The sequence below is a fragment of the Coloeus monedula genome (assembly GCF_965178545.1).
Source record: "Coloeus monedula genome assembly, chromosome: 21".
Lineage (NCBI taxonomy): Eukaryota > Metazoa > Chordata > Aves > Passeriformes > Corvidae > Coloeus > Coloeus monedula.
The window spans coordinates 5,130,319-5,145,563 of record NC_138801.1 but is presented as its reverse complement, the minus strand read 5'-3'; the positions used below and the strand labels follow the sequence as shown (position 1 = coordinate 5,145,563).

At 44.4% G+C, this 15,245-nt stretch overlaps 1 protein-coding gene across 2 annotated transcripts in view; it reads left to right on the top strand.

Moving 5' to 3' along the window:
• The window catches only part of GPR107 (G protein-coupled receptor 107), a gene marked incomplete at its 3' end in the record, with an annotated part of 38,593 nt that extends 27,813 nt beyond the window's left edge, over positions 1 to 10,780 (top strand). Inside the window, exons 18-19 of one of the 2 annotated variants that reach the window (XR_014227022.1) lie at positions 5,213 to 5,905; positions 7,091 to 10,780. Coding sequence is in view for 1 of the 2 variants with exons in the window: in XM_082295464.1 (XP_082151590.1) it covers positions 5,213 to 5,309 (97 nt within the window). Of the gene's footprint in view, positions 1 to 5,212 lie in introns of both variants that reach the window. The other variant, XM_082295464.1, reaches the window with a different exon arrangement.
• Positions 10,781 to 15,245: the final 4,465 nt, after the last annotated feature.

Here is a 15,245-nt window from a genome sequence, read left to right as displayed (position 1 = left end):
CTGGAAAACTGCTACAAGGAGGTTTGAATCATAGAATCCAGACTCAAATGTCATGTAAAGAGTTTAATGTCTCAGAAATATGGCTAGTAACAAAGATCTTTTTAAATGCTTAGCTATTTTTGCTTTGGGTCTAGAAAATCTGTCGTTTTTGTAAGCAGAATCCAACTAGTGGGTAGTGACCTTAAAATCACTATCACTTACATGTGTTTAAATGGTTTATGTAAGAAACTGGTCTCAGTTTGGAAGCTGTTTGATAAAAAAGCATTCACATCAGGAAGTCACTGTCTGAACTGGCAGAATTTGTAATTGTACCAGAAAAAGCTTTTTTCCTTTTTGCCTGTTAGAGCGAATTTCAACTTTGTATTACGTGCTTAATGAATTTTTGCTTGTGGGGGTTTTGCTAGGACTAATAATAGGACACCTTTCAAATACAGTGATTTTAGTCAATTGAGAAGTTGCTAAATTTAGAAGAATCTGCCAGAAATGAGCTGGAGAAAGTTTAATGAACTAATTCAGTGATTTACATTTCACCCTAGTGAGATAGACATTGCTAAAAACTCAAGGGTTAGAATTCCTTGTGAGCCTATTCCTAGTAAGGCATTTTGCTCTTTGCTTTGGGAGTTTCCATTGTTGTGCCTTGTGGGTTGTTCCCCTTAGCCTTGCTTGAATTTTTCTGATCTGATTCACCAGAAGTTTTATTCCATTTGGGCACTTGGCAGGGTATAATCTGTGTCTGGTTCTCCCTTCCCCAGCTCCATCAGGAAGATTAAGTTTGTAGATATTTGAAAAACAGTTTATACACGTTCTGTGACAGGTGAAGCACTGCAATGGAAGTGTATGACATGTCTCATTGATTTGGTCTGGCTGGTCCTATTTTTATGTTTATAAATATTAAATGTTGTTTCTGGGGTGGGAGAAAATGTCTGGGTTTATTTGAGCAGGTGACTAAGTGCCTGACAGTATCCTGACTAACCACTGCATGAGTGTTTTGTCTTTCATGTGATAAATACCCACTTATCTTCACAGACTGTGGCAGAAACTAAAAACCTGGAAAGTTCATGGTGTTCTGCTATGTGGGTTTTATGGTTGTTTTCCTCTCCCAGAGGGTTTTTGTTTAAAATCAGGTTCTCTAAAACAGAAGCATATTCAGTTCCTTTAGACTCAACATTTCTATGAGCCAACAGAGGGGAAAGCTGTGAGGTTATCAAACCTCTTTTCCAGGCTTGCTTGTCTTCCATGAAAAAAAATAGGACATTGTAAGTGCAGCTCTCTAGCTTGGGTCTGTTTTCATGCATTGCAAATGATACAAAGCTCGGTCTGGCAGTAAATGTCAATATTGTTAAAGACACTGGAAATATGCAAAGTTTCGAGAAAAATCTGCAAATTAGGTGTCTGATAGAAGCAACACAAGGCACAAATCCTCTCTTTGTAACTCTTGTAACTCTCAAGAATAAAATACAAATCAAGAATAGCAAAGGTAACTCTGGATTGGAGAAAGGATCCATAGACTTTGCAGGAATCTCTTCAGTTATTCCAGGCTCAACAGAAGTTGTCCTGGTGGAGAGCAGAGTGTGGCTAAAGCTGAGCTAAGGACCTGTCTGTCCTTTCTCAAGCAGGTTCAATAGCCATTCATCACCAGCAAAGTGGCTTTCTGTATATTCTGTCCTGGGCAGCCTCTTGAGTTCTGTCGCTACGTGGGCTTGTCGCTGACAGTTTGTTATATTAAAGTTCCCTGCTTGAAAAGGTGCAGCCACACTTGGCAGAAAGAGCTGTCAGGCTTCCAGTCCTAATGTCATTTCTGGGGCATGAATACAAAAATATAAACAATACAGTAGATGAGCTGGGGGTGAGGAAGGGGAAAGGAAGAATTCTTGGGTTGGGTTTTTTTTTTTAATGTCATTAATTTGGTATGCTGGCTTTATATGCTGGCTATCAAAGGGCTCTTTTACAGGTTTTGAGTGAGGATGATGTTCATACATGCATGGGAGGTTAAGATATTTCCACTGGAGGAGGAATTGCAGGAGAAGGAACCATTAGTAGTTTTGTTCTCAAGTTGGTAAATCCATCTTACTCAGTGTGTGGAGACTTTGCTTCTCCTTGACACCCAAAACAACCTCAACACAGGGAACTGTTGTGGTAACACTGATCTTTGCTTATTCCTTGGGATCTGGAGTTTCTCTCTGTGTCATGAGGCAGCTTATTCTGTGCTGAGATTTGACGTCCTGCTCGGTTGCTTTTCTCTGCTTTCTCTGAGGTTGTGCTTCATGGCAGACTGATTCATGGTGTGCTCCATTAGCAGTGATTTTCTTCACCTAACACATCTTTCCTTTGCAGAGATCAGCTTTTTTTGCTCTGTGGCTGATCAGTTTTCACTCCAGTTTACAACAACTTGTAAGGGCGGGCTGCTGCCAGTATTGCAGTGTTTGTTGTTGGACTATAAAACAAATAAACAGGAGAAAAGACAGCTGAGATCTGCCACTGTGGAGAGCTGGAGATACTTTTGAATGTTTAGCCATTCTTTGATCCCTTGGATACAATGCAGGAGAAAAATAAACCCCATGAAATCTCTGCAGCATGTACCACTGTGTGATGGAGTGCTTGGGGAACTCCTTCTCTGTCTCATTTGTGATAGATATCCCTCTGGCAGGCACAGAAATGCTCTCTGGAGAGGGATGGTTTAGTAAGAAGGATTTGTTGCATTTTAACTGCTCTGATTTGTGGGCTGGAAATGCAGTTCAGCAGACATTTCCCTGCTGTATTGCAGGTCAGAGCTGAAGTGCTGAGACTGTTGCAAGGACAGTAATGAGGATTTCAGCGTGCTTGGTCTTAGTGCTGCAACCCTTATTTTATTGGCACTAAAATGTGATGGCTGGACTGATTCTGAGAGCAAGAGGAATTGCCTGTTGCACCTGAACAATCTGAGAAAAGCAGGGGCTTGAGAGCTACTTCATGCACTTGTCACGAGACAAGAACAGTCTCTTCAACTCTTCAGATGGACTGTAACCTTCAATGTTGGAGAATCCACACAGAAATCTCTCCCAGTTATTTGCTGTTACTGAGGGGGGACACAGTAAATGGCCTCTCTGGTAGCAAAGGACATGACTTGATCTGCCTGCACTTTGTGTGTAACTGTCCCATAAACATGGGACGTGGATCATTCCCTCTTAGCCATAACCTCCCATTACTTCTGTCACCACCTTGGTGTGCAGTGGCTGTCTAATGGCATTGGAGTGCAGTGCTGGAATCTAGGCCGTGGGCCAGGTGGGATCTTCCCAGCTGTGAATCAAGTGTTGGGATGACTTTGGTGTCATGTATGTGTGAAACACCTCTTTGTATATCCTGGTGTGTCTGCTGCTGCATTGGTGTGCTGGGTGCTCATTTCTGGTTTGTAGTTCGTGGCAATCTTCAGCTCCTCCCTGAGGAATGGATACTTAGCTCCTCATTCAGTAATTACGAAGTTGATTATTTCTGAAGAGTAAACTTGGTAGCTGTCTTGCTGCATCCTTCTGTACTTTTCAGACTATTACTTCGATTTGCCAGAATCTTTCTGCATTCTAGTCCTGTCCTCCAATATGTAGCTCTTAGTGTCTTGTGCAGATTTAATAAGCAAGTTCTCTGTTCCATTACCCAGGCAATTACTGAAAATATTGAGTAGAAGTGAACTCAGGACAGGCCCCTCTGGAGCCACACTCAATGTTCTTACACTTTTGACAGGAAACCATTAAGTACATCTCAATGCATACTTTTCTGATTAGTTATCCATCTACTTTGGTTTTGTCTAGCTTATGTTTCTCCAGAATTTTTCCTATATGACTGTGGGAAACCTTTGTCAACAGGGAGAACTTGAGAGATCTAAATGGCTCTGTACTGATTAGTTTGACCTCTTCTAGGAAATGTTAATTGTTGACTAATTCCATCTTTCTCCTTTAAGCAACCTGCTTACTTTTATCTGTACTTCTCTTTTTTAATCTTAAGTAGGGAATAAAGTTATTTGATCTGTACTCTTGTCCAAACCAGCACATCTTGTGACCCTTTCCTATTAAGCCCAAGCTCATCTAGGACCACTCTAAAGTGTCTGAACCACTGACGATCCCAGTGTGGCCCCTGCTGCAATATCACTGAACACAGCAGGCTGAGTAAATTATTTTTACAGTACATGACCAGAAGCTGGGATCTAACATGGAGCTAAGGGAAGAAGAGTGTTATCTGAAGGTGACTTCTCCTCTTGGGGAGATGTTGTTAGCAGCTCTGATCAAATAAAGCATTCTGACATGGTAAACAGCAGGTGAAAGCACTCACAGACCAACGGGGCAGCTTTGAACAGGACAGGTCTGTGTGTGCTTCCAGGCATCCCTTGGGAATGCATTGAGCTACTGGCACTCTTACCTTCAGCATCCAAAATAACCTTTGTCACATATTTGTGGGGGGAAAAAATACCTGTATGGAATGAGAATCACACTGTGCAAAAGAATAAAGGAAATGTGTTGTGCATCCAAATTGCCTGTATTGTGTAGCAGCAGAGAAAAGCTGCTGAGCTGAAGAGCTGTTGGAGAGCCAAGGCAGTTCCAAGAGGAATGGTGCTGTTCTGCCTGGATAAACAGTTCAGTCTACCTAACGTTGAATGGTATTGTGAGGCTTTGTAGTTCAATGGTCAGATTGCCATGACAAATCCAGACTTGGATGGTATAAAAATGATGACTTCTCGCTTCTGTTTTGTTGCTGCTCATTTTGCTGTTAAGAGGAGCTGGTGTGCATTAAGCCAATATGGTTCATTTGGGGCACTGTCCACTGCGTGTGTATTTGTGTAATACATTGTACCTATTAAAATGCAGAAGAAAGTCACAGAAATAAGGGTGATCAGCTGTATAGTAAAAGGGGGGTTTTAAGTGAACTGCTCAAATTTAGCAAATAAACACCTGGTTTAACCACCCCTGTTACCTTTTTTGAAGTATGAGCCAGTATTACTTGCTGCTTTAGTTTCATGATAGATGGGAAGGGCCTTGAGGTACTCAAGGACAGTGGTTATGCTTCTAATGCCCATCTGTGTTGTGTCCAGGATTATACAGGAGATCAAACATGGAAACTGCTCAGCGTGGGTAAAGAGATGTGAGATGTGTTGTTTGATAGGCACAGGAAGATGGGTGTGAGCTGTTGCTGAAATGGATTTTACAGTTCAAGGTCTGATGTCTGATGCTTTTCCCTTCTCTTCCAGGGTGACGACTTCAGGAGTAATGGAGGGCATGAAGAAGGTCAAGAAAGTGGTGAATGGTTCAGCAGAGCCTCAGGGCGAATGGGAAGGCACAGCATGATGGACTGGACTAAGGCAGCACTTTCAGAGAAACTTTTTTAATTTATTAATATTACTCTCAGTGGAAAGGGAGCAACTTGCACTCCCCACCACTGAAACTGCAGAGTGGGGTATGTCTAGGGGGAGCAAAGCAGTGCAGAAATATAACTATTCCTTTGATCCTAAGAAAATGGGATCTCCTGGTACCTGCAAGGAGTATGAAGCTTTCCTAGGGATTTTGGGTAGCTTATTTTTTTCCCCCCCCTTTCTGGATCGGTTCTTTATTCTGAATTGTTGCGTTCTTCAGATGTGTAATACTAATGTGAAGAGGGATCTTCAGTGTGTATGTAAAGAATATATTTTATATAATGCTCATATATATATACACACACACACACTTGCTATGTAACATGTATGCTGGGACTTGCAAAGCCTGTCAGAAGGTGGGAAAAGAAGATAAAGACATGTAAGTATTTTTTTTTTTTCTTTTTATAAACTCTCCTTTTGGCTTGGACAAAACGTTGCAGAACAAATGGATGGGAACAACTGCAGTTATTTGAGAGACTGAACGGGTATTGGATCAGATGACTTCTGCCACTGCTCATACAAGTGTGAGAGGTGATAAGTATCTTCTTGTCTTATCCCTGCAGGTGTCCACCTGAATGTGTCAGGTTTTCAGCTGTGTTGCTATACAGGAAACGAGTGACTGTTCTCCATTAAAGCACTAAGCCCATAGTGCAATAAGCATTTATGTACATTCTTCACTGTCCATGGAGTTGCTCGTGACTCACCCCCACCTGACAACAAGTACACAAGAGGTGTAAGACTGATGTTTGCTTTTTAGGGGTCTGCCTAAATGTTTACTTTCAAGCTGTGACCCAGAGCACTTTGGTTGCCTTCATAAAATATTTTCAAGGTATTTCAAAAGTCGCTCCTTTCTGACACAGTGTAAACAGTACCAGACTCTCCAATGAAAATCTGTCTAGCCATTTTACTGCAGCATAAATCTCTGGTTCACAGTTATCCTGAGTTACTGGGCCTCTCTGGATGGCTACTTGTATCTCTCTGGCTGTGTAGGATTAATGACACTGCTGTTTGAGATGAACTGAACTGGTCAAAGTGGTGTTGCCACCAAAAACTGGCAACTGTAACTCCCAGTCCTAAATGTTTGGTTTTTATCAGGAGAGGAGAAGATTATGACCAGAACCTTGATGAAGGGGAATATAGAATCCTTGACTGTTAGCTGCAGACTTGCAGTGGAGTCTTTACAGATACGTTCCAAAATGCCTCATGTGTTTTCTCTGTAGTCCCTGGGATTGTCAGTAGGGCAGTTGGTGTCCAGAGCTGTAGTAGTGAGAATGGGTGTTAATTTGGGGGAGGATGGAAGTGGCTCCTGGTGAAATGAGGATTAGTTTTACGAAAATAAATCAAGTGTAAGTCACTGACCCACTGAAGCCTTAATATTCATGCAGAGACATTGACATGTGGTGCTGTTGAGCCAGGTGCTTCTGCCAGGGTGTCAGGGAGAGACACTGTCAGAGCTCTGGATGTGCCAGCATCACTTAGACTCGTTCAGGAATTGGCTTTTTGGAGAGACTGCATTTCTGGGGCACAGCTGATAAGAGAACTGTTAGCCACTAGGTTATTTTATTCTTCAATCTGAGAAGGAGGATTTCCTCTAGAATCTTGAACCACTTCCTCACTCCTGAGCAGGGATTGTGGAGCTGTTGGTGAGCTGTCTGTACCAAGACTTGCTGTTTGAGGAGCAGCATCACTTTCCCCCATTGCCCCTTCTTTTCCCAGGTGTTGGTTCTGTGCACCATGGAAATGGTAGAAACAAATCTACCTGCTTTGATACCTGGAACTGCTTTCTCTTCAGGTAAAGCACAAGAATAGCATTTGTCTCTGGCTGCAGTGTCCTCTTCTGTTTTCCTCCTCAGCTGTAACTTCACAGTAATCACAGCAGTGATAGTTTGACTTTGCTGTCATTGACTTGCAGTGAGATGGTTTTAGTGGGAAGAGATCCTATACCACTGGAAAGGCTGTTTGGTGACCTACGGGCCTTTTAAGCCTTCTGTAGGAAGAAATCATCTGCATATTTAGCGGAAGTGTGAGAAATTGGACCATAAACAAAACACAGGCAGTCCCAGATCATCATACTCTTAAATGCAATACCTGAAAAACTCATCTTCTTCCTCTGCAGTTACTCTGTCCCTGGGAAGTGTCACTCACTGCATCCAAAGGGCTGCTCAAACAGGCTGTAAAGTCTGTTCAGAGAAGTCCACTGAAGAAGTGTGTTAGCACTGAGGTATGTAAGGGATAAGGATGTGCTGTCAGGAACGAAGTGCATCTGGACGATGCTATTCTAGAGCCTGTGAATTCCTTTTGTGAATGAGATGTGAAATTGTCCTGGGTGTGGCATTTCACTGAAAACCTCGAGGGCTGTGCTGTGATCCCAGGAAGTGCTGAGCTGGTTCCAAACAGCTGCCTATTCCATACCTCAGCATCAGTGGAGCTGACAATTTGGCAGGTGCTGTTACCTTAGTCTCAGGTTTCTCTTTTTTTTTTTTTTTTTAATAGATGCAGTTTTTTTTGCTAAGGTTGCATATGGTGTAGGTTTATCTGCCAAGTCCCTGGCTCACCAGTCAAAGGCCAAAAAAACCGGGTCATTTCTTTTTGTCTTGGCATGAAAAGCCACAGCAGTATTCTGGAAGTATTTTTTTACAAGAGCTTTTTCCAAGTTCAACCCTGAGCTTCAGCAGTCAGCTCTACAACCAGCTTTAGCTGGTGCTTTACACAGGATGCCAAGCAGCAGGAAATGGTCAGACCTGAGCATTAGGAAGGAAAATCAAAGTCATGGTCAAGCCAAAACTCAGAAGAATCTTTTTGCAGCTGTTTCCAAAGTGAATTTTTGTCTGGTGCAGTTCCTTGGAGCAGGACAAAAAGTCTGTCGTGCAGGGGTGTAGGATGGATATGATGGGTGGGTCGGCAGCTGGGATGTTGCAGGGTGGAGAGGATGGCCGCAGTTGTGCTTCTCTCCAGCACGGTGAGTGCTGCACTGCAGAGCATCAAAGACAGCACTGCTCCCTCCCCTCCTTCCCAGGCAGACCCACAGCTGCATGGCTGGCATTACATGACTCCAGGGCTAGTGGAGTGCAGCAGCTTGGAGCTTCCCAGGCAGGATAATCAGTGCTTGCCTTTCACATGCTGATGGCTGCTTATCTGGTAGGAAGCTCTGCCTCTCAAAGGGAGGGAAGCGAGAGGAGCTGTTGTGGATTGCAGATCGTTTAGGGATATGCAGCTTTACTTCCCTATCGCTGCTTTTACTGAAGTGAGGAGCTGAAGCAATCGCCCCGACAGTACCCAGCAGCAGAGGGACAGGAGTCCTGGAACGGCAGGTCTGGTGCAATGGGAATAAATGGTTTGAATGCTTTCCCATATGTTGCTGCAGCGGAGCACTCGGTCCCCTCTGCAGATAAAAATGAGATTGGTTCAGTCTTCACTTGTAATGCAGGTTATGCCCCAATAAATCCCTGTGGATGCTGACATGCACGTGCCCCGGCTGCACTCCTCCTTCCTGCCGTAGCTGCTCAGCAGGCTGTCTTCCAGAGGAAGCCTCCTTGCAGTGCAACTGCCAGACTCTTGCGTTCTTCAGGCTGGAAAATGTTTTCCTTGATGGTTCATCAAGAGACGTACTAAAGGAAAGCAAGACATAATGGGGTCATCTGGAACACTGCTGCTGCCTGCTCGGAGTGGAGCAGTTTGAGTTGAAGAAGCCACATGCTGTCCTATTAAGATGCTCTTTCATGTTGTCATCTAACTCGGCATGTCATGATGTGTGCAGTGCATTGTTCAGTGTTTCCCTCCTGCTGAGTGCCCTGTTCCTGGATTTCCATGCTGGCATACCCTGGGAGAGCATGTTGTAAAAATTTGCTGCATTGCAGCATTTTGTCTGGAGCTCATAGTGTGGAAGATGTATTTTTTCTGAGCTAAGTGGACCCTCTCTAGCATGAGCATGCATCCACCATGTATCCTTGAGCACTGTAACATTCCTTCTGGCCATGAAAGGGCATGTCCTGATCACTCCAGTGTGCACATCTGGTGGAAGTCCCATGGAAGATTTTTAGTCTTTTTTCCTTACTCTGTGTTCCTCTAGAGAAAAGCAGTCAAGTCACTGACAATCAAATTGATGAGAAGGGAGGGGATTTTGTTGTTTATTTGAAAACTTCCCGATTTGAAGCGAATATTGGGTATTGTAGGCTCTTTTGAGAACTGCAGTTCCCTACCTAGTAAGGAGAGGGAAGGAAATCCTTCTTCCTTTAGCCTACCTTTAGTCTCCTTCATTTTGACCTGTCACGCCAGCTAACAGACTGCTGTCACTTTAAAGCAGATGTTTTATAGATCCTGTTATGATCCCTACTTCACTCATAGAGCACATCCCCATTTTTCACCTGTGTACAAAGAGTGAGGAGCTGTGATCTGCAGGAGTGGGAGGTGCAGTGAGGTTTGAACATTGTGGGGCTCACACTGAAACTGTGACATTGTCAGTAGCCTCAATGTTTCACAAAAGCTGAGGTGGTGCTGCCCAGAGACACTTGACCTATGTTTCTTTGTGTTCCCTGGGGTTGATTTGCTGTAAAAGGTTATTCTAAATTGAATTAATTTGGCTTCTTTTTTGTAGCTGCTGGATATGACACTGTTTTGGGCTGATTAATCACTTTTCCTTAGGAATATTGGGAAGCTGTGCATTTTCCTCCTTGTAGTTTCTTGCCTGGATATAGCAATGATCCAGGGAGAACTGTCCATGACCTGTGCTCCCAAGTGGCTGGAACAGGATTTAAGAAAATACTGATACTAAGATGTTGAGTGGTGTAGGAAGAAAGTGGCTGAGAAAAGAATCACTTCTTGTAGGCTGACTGGCTCAAGAACCCATTTATGTTTTGACTGCAGCAATCCTCTAGAAAGGACAGTTCTTAATAAATATTTCCCTGTGGGATTTTACTCGAGTGTTCTGCTCTCTGTGTACTAAAGTAGAGTCTGACCTCCACATCGTCAGAAGCACTTCATCCTGTAGCCAGTGGAGCTGGTACCTGCTCTATCAAAACAGAGCATGGGTCTAAATAGCTTCCCTTGCCCTTTAGGAACTATTAATAATTAATTCTAGATCCTCTTGTGTCATTAAGCAGCTTTAGGGCACCTTGTACAATGTAGCTTTGAATCCATTTAGTAAATGACCTCCAGAAGAACTAAAGAAGACTTTTCTGTGTACAGCAAGGTCCAGTTCCTGGGGTTTTGGTGACCTGTAAATATCCTATTCCTCAGTTCCTGTTCAGATGTAAAAATGGATTTTTTTCAGTATTTTTTTAAACTTTATTAAAAGAACAGCAAACATTATTTGAAGAGAAACAAGGTAGAGATAAGTCAGGACAGTCTGTGTAACTTGGTTTCCCTGCTGTGATGCAAATGTGTAAAATAAAGACTGACCAGAAAGAAGTTTTTAATGCATCTCATTTTCTCCTTCTGAACTGCCAGCAGCCAAGCTGACCCATTGATCCCAAAGTCTGCATTTCCCTGTGCTCAACTTCTGTTTCCAGCCATCAACATCTGCATCATGGATACAGGGCCAAATCACAAAACTCGTGTGGAAAACTTCTTTTGAAGGGAAAAGCTTTCCTGTCAGTGACCCAGTGAGGTTCACTGAGGTGCCTTTTCTTGAGCTCCAGGTACTGGAGCTGTGCTTGTATGTGCCCAGCTGCTCTTTTAAGTTTGTAAGCTGAACTTAGGCAATAGTTTGTGGACTGAGTCTTAAACAAAAGTGTTTCTCACAGCCCTGTGTCTCCTGCAGTCTGGGGCAGGCAGGAATGCAGGAGCATCTGTGCTGCTCTCCAGCCCTGTGGTCAGCTTGCCAGGTGAGAGCAGACAAGGAGCTGATGCTTTGAACCTCGGTGTCCAGATACAAGTTAAGGATAGAAACTTACTGTTTAAGTAATACCTTTGGTGGATCTGTCCACACTATCTCAGAGGGGCAAGTCCTTGACCTATTTTAGGTTAGACTGATGGTAATTTGGGATGTCTGTAGTTGTGCTCTTCCTGAGGTGTTGAGATCTAACCTTGTATTTCAGTTCTGCAAACTGGTTGGGTTGGCAGGGATGAGGAGGGCACAGCATTCCTGTGAAGTGTTCTTCCTGATAATCCCCCGTCCCTCAAAAGCATATGTCCTTCAGCACGAAATTCGAGTCTTCAAGATGTTTCTTACAGTTCAGCCTATGGTTCTCATCCTACCACCGAGGGGTAACGCCAGAAATAGCCTGTCTTCTCAACCCTGCACCTCCCAAGCAGCCGCTTCTGTGTTGCCTCAAGCCTCTGGGTGGGTGGTGTTTTACCAGGGAGCTAAACTATAAAAAGTACTTGGAACCTGGATTTCCTAATACCCCACCGTAAGTTAGAACAAACTTTTCCTGATGCAGGTGGTCACTGGTTGTTGCACTAGAGTGGCCTAAATCTCTTTAATGCAGGTTTCTCCAAACTGGAACATCTTCTGCATATTCTGTCTGTTGTGTATTTGGCCTTAAAACATTCCCCCTTAGCATTCCCTGACAGCAGCTCTGAGACTCATTCCTGGAGTTGCCTGCGCTGAGCCAAAATATCCCTCAGCCATAAGGAAAGGTGAAATGTTAGGGGTGGAGTGGGTAAGGTGGGACTAAATTGTGGGAACACTCACTTGATAAGGAGGCCAAATGAAATTATCAGTGGAAAAATTGATTTCTGACCATTTTCTCCAAGGAGACACAAAGAAGAGCTCCCAATATTTGAGGTCTATTGCAAGCAGAGGTCATCTGGCAGACTTACACAGGGAGAAGAAGAAACAAAACCAGAGCTAACAAAATTCTCCTCAGTGTTCTGTGTTTGGATGCAATTTTTTAGGTGTTTTCCTGCCCAGGGGAGGTAAATTGTTCTACCTGCACTAAGGTTTTTCTTCCAGTGTCTGAAATTCCCAGCTGTCTGATCATTTGCAGCTCTTTGTTGCAGCCCAGGCTGCCTGCTGTCTATGCTTTTGCTCCAGCAAGGTTATCCTCATGACTATAAAGAGCTGCCTTCTCCTTAAATCTTGTTTTTACTTTCCTTTGCCTTCTGACTGACAGGCTCTAATGAGGGGAGAGTGTTGTAGTGCCCTATATAGCGAATGGTCAATAAAAACCAAATTGCTTTGTACAGCAGAGGTAATAACACAGCTTGTATTGGCACAGCTGATCCTGATATTGGGGCCCTCCGTTAGGAGGCAAGGGCTTTCTTCTGTCTTAAGTAGTAAAAAAATGCATGTCATCCATTCCTTTTCTCCTCTCTAATCCATAGAAAATGGTGTCATTGCGGTGACACTGCTTTGTTGTGGCTTTTCTCCCCATGGGATATTTTCTGTGGGGTGGCTGAGACACAATACCTGAGATGGCTCTTGTATTCCTGGAAAAAAAAAAAAATACAGGCATGGGAGGTGAGGTTATTACAGGGGTGGCAGGTGGAATAGGTGAGGATTGAAATGGAAGGGGTGGTGTGAAATTCCTTTTACTGCTCCTTCTTGGGATGATTGTGCAGAGCTTGGCAAGAGCATCCTCAGTGAAAGGAGCAGTTAAAACATGGGTCACCTGTAAGTATAGTAATAGGTTTGGGGGGTTTAGTCCCTGAGGACATTTGGGGGTGCAGATCTTCTACATGCCTTCAGTCCTGAGTCACGTTGGTAAGGTGGCACAGTATCCCAGCGTCTCCCTGAGAATGCACCCACCACCTACTGCGGGTGTGGAAGAGTCATTGTCAGTGCTCCAGCTGCCTCTTCCCTGAACTGCTCAGGATCTTTGTTCTGCAGGAGCTCTGTGAAGCTGGAAGGAGTCCTCCACCCAGCACAGCTGTGAAGGTACTGATCTGCCTCCCCTGGGAGAAGCCGAACTTGTTCATTTTGGGATGGATCTCATACCAGGAGCTGGTAGCCAAATTGGAGGGGCTACAAAGAACAGCTGCAGTGACTGAGATGAAGGAATTGGGCAATGGCAGAAGATTACAAGAATTAAAGCTGTAAGCCTGACTAAGTGATGATTAAAAAGAGCCAAGAAGATGTAGCTCAGTAAGAAATGGCTGCATGGGGGAACCCACGGAAACGGGTTTGGAATAAGTGTGGCCGAAGGCTGAGCTGTGGAGAGGTGAGATGTAACGAAAGTAGAGGAAAACAAGATGTTAGGAGAAACCTTTTGCCAATGAGTTTGGCTGCAAACAATCTCCCTGGAGAAATGGAGGCAGTTCTGTGTTGTTTTAGATAATCAACACTAGGCTGGACAAATCATTGCTAAATACACTGTAGGGAATGACCCCTTGTCGGCTGTGAGCTGGATGAAATGCCTGGCTCAGCCGTTTTCCATTTGCTTATCTCAGTGGGAAGTATATTGCGTGCATAATTCCTGGTTTGGGGGGTCATTTTAGTTTTACTGTTAAACCTCATAGGCGCCTTGAGTGAGCCTGGCTCCTCCATAGGAGGAACACGTTGAAATGAAGCTGGTTGGTGTGTGCCCTAATCTGTATTCTGAGTCAGTCAGGGTTTTAACTGTTGCTGCAAAATCTGAGCAGAAATATCTGCTGGGATTTACCAAGCACACAATGCCCGAGTGTTGCCGTGAATCAGAGCAGCCTTAGGGGAGGCAACAATTCAAACTCTTAAACAGCAACAAAATTTGAAGAATAGGTACAGGTCAATCAGGTCCATTTTGTATGTTTGAATGGTTTTGGGGATTGTTATGACTTGGTTTGGTTTTTTGTTTGGGTTTTTTTTTTTTTAATGATTGCAGGGTAGGATTTGGGTGGGCAGACATCACTGCTGACTGCACAGTTTGCCTACAAAGCTTGCTCAAGAGACTTGTGTCTTGTCTTAAAACCAGAGCAGGTCAGCAGCACCAGCCCCAGTAGCTGCCCCAGCCTCCGCGTGTCCTCGGCAGACAGACCCCAGGCACCGAGGGGCTGATCAGCCAGTGTAGGACTCATGAGTAATCAAGAGGCTGATTTCTGTCTGGTTTGTGGTGTGAAACCCACCACCACACCCATTCCCTGTGCCCTCTGCATGCTCAGAGCTCCGCACGGAATGGACACGGAGCTGCCTTCAGAGCAAACATCCGGGCAGGATCACAGAAGAGCTGGAAGCCACGTGGCTGCCCTTTATTTTGAAGGTTCTTACAAATACGTGTATTTTTTTTAAAGCTTTTTTCTGCTCCAAACCTCGGTCTTCCAGATTTAAGGACGCTTCTCTCACAGATGTGGGGTTTGTTATTAAAAACCCTGCTGAAGCTTGGCAGCAGACCTGGTGAGCAGTGCTCAAGTCACCTGCACAGTGTGTGGAGAACAAGGTGGAGAACAGCTTCTCCCACCCCTCTTCCGGCCCTGAGGGTGCTGGTGGATGCTGCCGGGAGTCTTTGCTGCAAAATGCTGCTGCCGCCTGTGTGACTGTGATCTTATCTCACCCAGACAAAGTGCACTGCACTCCTTGGTTGTCCTTACGAGGAGCCTTTTATTTTCAGCCTGTCTGGAATCAAGCCTTGGCTCAAGGCTCAAGGTGGCTGGGCTGAGCTCTGCAGGACGAGGACGGCAGGAGCAGAACAAGGATGATATCCCACTTGCCAGCTGGGATTTGTGATGTGCCGTGAAGAGAGATCGAAGGAAGATCCACAAAACCTCCTGCTTGGCTTTGTCTCAGCCCAGGGCTGCCTGCAAACTGCAGGCAATAGGAGAACAGCTGATGAGTTCACCACAGCCACCCTTCCCGGCTTCCTACATTAGCATAACAATTACAGCCCCAGAGGCTGTAAAGAGAATACAGGCTTTAAAAAATAAACTAGAATTTAACAGAGAAATTAATAGCGTAGCAAATCGTAACGCTCAGCGCCTCGGCTGCGTGTCAGTCTCGAGCGACAGCTGTACGTGCAGC